The sequence below is a fragment of the Pipistrellus kuhlii genome, unplaced genomic scaffold (genome assembly GCF_014108245.1).
Source record: "Pipistrellus kuhlii isolate mPipKuh1 unplaced genomic scaffold, mPipKuh1.p scaffold_m20_p_12, whole genome shotgun sequence".
Classification (NCBI taxonomy): Eukaryota; Metazoa; Chordata; class Mammalia; order Chiroptera; family Vespertilionidae; genus Pipistrellus; species Pipistrellus kuhlii.
Genome location: NW_023425427.1, coordinates 5,766,518 through 5,772,363, shown reverse-complemented (window position 1 = coordinate 5,772,363; position 5,846 = coordinate 5,766,518). Strand labels below are relative to the sequence as shown.

Here is a 5,846-nt window from a genome sequence, read left to right as displayed (position 1 = left end):
CTATCTCACTATGCTTCTGATTGAAACATGAGGATTTGGTGATTGCATCTTAAAGAACTTAACCCTATTGACACACATGCCTAAGGCCTGTTTTATATCTCTGTTCCTCAGGCTGTAGATGAAGGGGTTCACCATGGGGGTAACTACCGTATACATGACTGAAGCAATTATGTCCTTGGAACCCCATGAGGAGGAGGAAAAGTAAACACTAGCAAGTGCCCCATAGTATAACAGCACCACAGAGAGATGGGAGCCACAGGTAGACAAGGCTTTAGAGAGTCTCTTAGTGGAGGGCGCCCTCAGGATGATGGCCCCTATACGGATATAGGAGCCCAAAATAATAGTAAAACACAAAAATAAAACCATTTCTCCCTCAGTGAATATATCCAGCTCATTGAGAGAGGTGTCTGAGCACCTCAGCTTCAGGAGTGCAGTGAGGTCACAGAAGTAGTGGGTGATGATGGTATTTTCAGCACAGAAAGACAACTGGCCAAATAGGAGGTTATGTAAAAGGGCATTGCCACACGAGAGAATCCAGGAGCCAGCCACCACCAGCAGACACGGCCCCTCCCTAATGATGGCGGTGTAGTGCAGAGGGTGACAGATGGCCACGTACCTGTCATATGCCATCACAGCCAGAAAAAAATTGTCAAGACAACCAAAATGTATGAAAATATACCTCTCACCCCAAAACACACTCATAATTCACATCAACACCTGTTTTATGATGTGCCAGGTGAACACTCAACTCACCACATATGCATAAACAGTATACACAAGCTCCTATAAATGACAGTATATTAATGAGCTTCCATCCATCTGATCTTCCCCTTGCTGGGGGAGGGCAGTCAGCATGGGGCTGTTAAGTCTATTCAGTTTACAGGCACAGTCATTAAACCACCACCGACACCCATGCATACAGTCACACACATGTCACATACACAGAGAGAAAATCAATAACATAACTTCCAGCTCTTATACACGAGAATGTCACCCACAGGCATAGCACACATGTGCACAACACACTACTGAGCAGAGGTCTGAGCTCTCTCTGAGCTGACCTTGATTCCTGATGAGGAACAGTCTCATTTCTGATGAAGCAACAGTCTCACTTCTGGTTCTCAGCTGTGATGCCAATTTACATTCACAAACATGAATCAGGAGTCCTTTATCACATGCTAGGAGGCTGATAACCTGGTATACATATACTAAAAGGAGACTGTGAGTCAGATTCATAGTACATACACACTCAATTATCACCACATATATTGTACAAGTGTATACAATACATGCGCACACACAGGGTCATGGACACAAAATCTCACACATTAACCTCCTGGCACATAGGCAGGTTCATAGCTAAGGGCAGATTTCCAGCTCCTCTCACCTGGTTTCATCATTGGTGAGTTCAGACAGCTTCTGCTCCAGACTGTTGCTCATCTCCTAGGTTTTCTTCAGGAGACCTCACATCCAGACACAGAGATGCAATATCTGGGGCCTTGGCCCTTCTACAGACTTTTCTTTTCCTTAACCAGCTCCAGAGAAATGAGTCCAAAGGTAACACTTAACTGCTAATGAGAGGCTGCAAGCAAGTCCCCAAGCTTGGGCTAATTTCTGACTGCTCTTTAGGGAGCTGTGTGTCCAAGAGCCAGAGGGACTGGAGTCCTAGGTGACAGTGTCTTTCTCTGACTGGCTTTTTGCTTAGTATAATACTGTGCAGGTCCCTTCATGCTGTCCCAAAGGGTAAAATATCCTTTTTGACAGCTGCATAGTATTTCATGGGGTCAATGGACCACAGCTTTTCCAGTCATGCCCTGGACTGCTTTGTTTTGGGACATTGCTCCAGCTGAGAAGAAAGATTTTTCAACTTTCCATTTTGAAATGATTTTTAAAGATACAGAAAAGTTGTAATAATTATATTAAGAATTATCAGACAATCTTCAGCCAATTCCCCATTGGTGAACATTCTACTATGTTTACCTTCTCTGTGTGTATATGTATATATGTATGTATGTTTGTATGTATATTTCAGGCTTTGATATATAGCTGATATACCAGTACATAATATCAGAAGGCATATAAGAATGTTTTCAATAGCTAGTAGAAAGTTTTCTAGCAAGTTTTCAAAAATAATTATTGTTGAAAGTATTAAACTATGTCCCTCTTCTCCCCCCTGCCCCCCCAACCCTTCTAGCCTGCCTCCACTTCCTACCGCAGACCTTCACCATACTATTATCCGGATCTATTGGTTATGCATACATGCATACAAGTTCTTTGGTGGATCTTTTCCCACCCACCCACCCACTCCTGCCTTCCCTTTGAGATTCAACAATATGTTCTCTGCTTCAGTGTCGCTGGATCTATTTTGTTCATCAGCTTATTTTGTTCATTAGATTCCACATTTAAGTGAGATCATGTGATATTTGTCTTTCTCTGACTGGCTTTTTGCTTAGTATAATACTATGCAGGTCCCTTCATGCTGATGTTTTTAAAGAGTTTTCTTTAATGATCACAAAATGCTACTGAATTGTATACCTCATAACTAAGTAGAAATTAAAAAGTGATGCCTGCCTATGGCACATAAAAGGATTATAAAACAACAATAATGATGTATGATTAATATGTTAATAGAGGGAAAATGGAACTGAATATATTTATTTACATATAACAGAGGAGGACAAGAGGAATATATATGAAACAGATGAACCAAATGGCCAATATAATAATAAGGAAAATATAAATTCGAATGAATTATAATTATATTAGATGTCTATGGACAGTATATCCAGAAATATAATAATTGTTGCTTTACATAAAATGAACACTATCAAACATTACATATTGAATAATGCACACCTCACAGATATGAGGACAAAGAAATGTTTAAATTGATGGAAAAGGCCGAAACCGGTTTGGCTCAGTGGTAGAGCATTGGTCTGCGGACTGAAAGGTCCCAGGTTCGATTCCGGTCAGGGGCATGTACATTGGTTGCGGGCACATCCCCAGTAGGGGGTGTGCAAGAGGCAGCTGGTCGATGTTTCTCTCTTATCGGCGTTTCTAGCTCTCTATCTCTCTCCCTTCCTCTCTGTAAAAAATCAATAAAAATATATTAAATAAATAAATAAATTGATGGAAAAGAAATACCATTTAAACACCAACCAGGAGAAAGCAGCATCCTGACTATACTATACCAAACTTACTATACTGTACTACATACACTACACTATGCTGTGCTATGCTAAGCTATGCCATACCAAACCATATCATGCCATGCCATGTGATGCTATGCTATGATTATGCTACACTAAAATACACAGCACTATACTATACTATGCCCTGCCATACCATACCATGCAATACTATGCTATAGTAGTATCTATATATCTAGCTGTATCTTATCTGAATATGTATCTATATCTATATAGATATAACTTGTTTAGATTAATATCGGAAAAAGATGTGGCCAGCCTGAAAACCACCACAGGCCCCTCTCCCAGGCTGCCCCACACCCCAAGGAAACCCCCATCCTGATCCCGGACACCCTTCAGAGCAAACCAGCCACCACCACCACCCACCCTCTCACCCCACCCATGCAACAGGCCTCTATGCTATCTAATAAAAGAGTAATATGCAGATTGCCCATCACTCCAATACACAAGATGGCTGCTTCCATGTTGTCAAAGAACCTGCCTCCCTCTTGATATAAGATGGCCAGCAGGAGAGGGCGGTTGGGAGGGACCAGGCCTGCAAAAAAGGATAGATAGGGGTGATCAAGCCTTCAGGGAAGGGCAATTAGGCGTGACCAAGCCGGCACAGGAGGGAAGTTAGGGGGGACCCAGGCCTGCAGGTAAGAGCAATTGGGGAGAACCGAGGCCTGCAGGGGAGGGCAGTTAAGGGTGACTAGGCCTGCAGGGGTGGGCAGTTAGGGCAAACAGGCTGGCGGGGGAGCAGTTAGACATCAATCAGACTGGCAGGGGAGTGGTTACAGAGTGATCAGGCTGGCAGACAGAAGTGGTTAGGGGCAATTAGGAAGGCAGGCAAGCAGTTGGAAGCCAGCAGTCCTACATTGTAAGAGGGATGTCCAACTGCCCGTTTAGGCCTAAATGGGCAGTTGAACATCCCTCAAGGGGTCCCAGATTGGAGAGAGTGCAGGCTGGGCTGAGGGACAAATTTCATGCACCAGGTCTCTAGTATATTTTAAGAGATGATGGACATATGAAAAATATTAATTGGGAATAGAAAATTATTAAGAATTCAAGAAGAAAACTCAACATAGATGACAGATTAACAACACTATACATGTGATAGCAAGTATATTGTATGAAAGTTGTATGGAGATATCAACCATACAATAATTTCAGGAGATCTATCTCACTGTGCTCCTGATTGCAAAAAGAGAATTTAGTGGTTGCTGCTTAAAGAACTTAACCCTATTGACACACATGTCTAAGGCCTGTTTTATATCTCTGTTCCTCAGGCTGTAGATGAAGGGGTTCAGCATTGGGGTAACTATGGTATACATGACTGAAGCAATTATGTCTTTGGAACCCCATGAGGAGGAAGAAAAGTAAACACCAGCAAGTGCCCCATAGAATAACAGCACCACAGAGAGATGGGAGCCACAGGTAGACAAGGCTTTAAAGAATCTCTGAGTGGAGGGGACTCTCAGAATAATGATCCCTATGCGGACATATGAGCCCAGAATAATACCAAGACAAAGAAAGAAAATGACTCCTGTTTCAGTGAATATGACCAGCACATTGAGAGAGGTGTCTGAGCAGCTCAGCTTCAGGAGGGCAGCAAGGTCACAGAAAAAGTGGGTGATGGTATTGTCAGCACAGAAAGATAGCTGGACCAAGAGGAGGGTATGAATGAGGGAATGGACACAGGCAACTATCCAAGAACCAGCCACCAGCAGTGCACATAGCTCCTCCCTCATGATACTAGTGTAGTACAGAGGGTGACAGATGGACACGTACCTGTCATATGCCATCACAACCAGAAGGAAATTGTCAAGAGAAGCAAAATGTAGGAAAAAATACACCTGAGAAATACACCCCATATAGGAGATGGATTGATGCTGAGTCTGCATGTTCCTGAGCATCTTTGGGAGAGTGACAAATGAGAGAGAAATGTCAGAAAAGGCCAAGTGGCTGAGGAAGAAGTACATGGGCGTGTGCAGGCGGGAGTCTAGCCTGATGAGCAGGATGATGAGCAGGTTGCCCAGCACCGTGGTCAGGTACATGCCCAGGAACAGGGCAAAGAACACGTCCTGCTGTCCTGGTGGGATGGGGAGCCCCAGGAGGAGGAACTGGGACACGCTGCTCTGGTTCTCAAACATCATGCTGCTCTTCACTCTTCTGTGGATGAAAGGTTGATGAAAAAGGCCAGAGACTTTGAAAATGTGATTATGGTCACCACTGTAGGGTTTCCTACTTTCTCCTGGAGAAAATAACATCCCTTGCATTCATGTAATCTGCTAGAGTTTATTGCAAGCAACACGACTTTAATTCCCAATATAGTCTTCTCTCAAATGAAACCAGAACAAATTCATCCTTATTCTTTTTTAATCACCTAGGTTCCTGGCACTATGCTATTAATTAGAGATGCAAGAATAAGTGGGACACATAGGACTTCTTTCCTCTGCCCTCTGACTGTCTGGGCACACCTGACAGAGGACTGAGTGAAGTTAAGGCTCTGCAAGTAGATTCCTTGTGCTGGGAGTCTGGTGATATCACTCTCTGGGCAGCTGACTTAAGGAGCTGAATCTATAGTGGCCACATTTTGTGCCTCAGTATGTGAAGATACTAATATCATACATTCCTAGAGTTAATAATAGGGTTCTA

General features: G+C 43.2%; 2 protein-coding genes across 2 annotated transcripts; both read right to left on the bottom strand.

Annotated features, from left to right (window-relative positions):
* Nucleotides 1-1,440, bottom strand: LOC118716673 (olfactory receptor 1J4-like). Its single transcript, XM_036434233.1, has 2 exons — nt 1,388-1,440; nt 1-679 (listed from the first exon to the last, which is right to left on the bottom strand). The coding sequence occupies exons 1-2, from the start codon at nt 1,438-1,440 to the stop codon at nt 1-3; spliced, it is 732 nt and encodes a 243-aa protein (XP_036290126.1).
* Nucleotides 1,441-4,366: 2,926 nt separating this feature from the next.
* Nucleotides 4,367-5,350, bottom strand: LOC118716144 (olfactory receptor 1J4-like). The gene has a single exon (XM_036432930.1). The coding sequence runs from the start codon at nt 5,342-5,344 to the stop codon at nt 4,367-4,369; it is 978 nt and encodes a 325-aa protein (XP_036288823.1). The 5' UTR covers nt 5,345-5,350.
* Nucleotides 5,351-5,846: the final 496 nt, after the last annotated feature.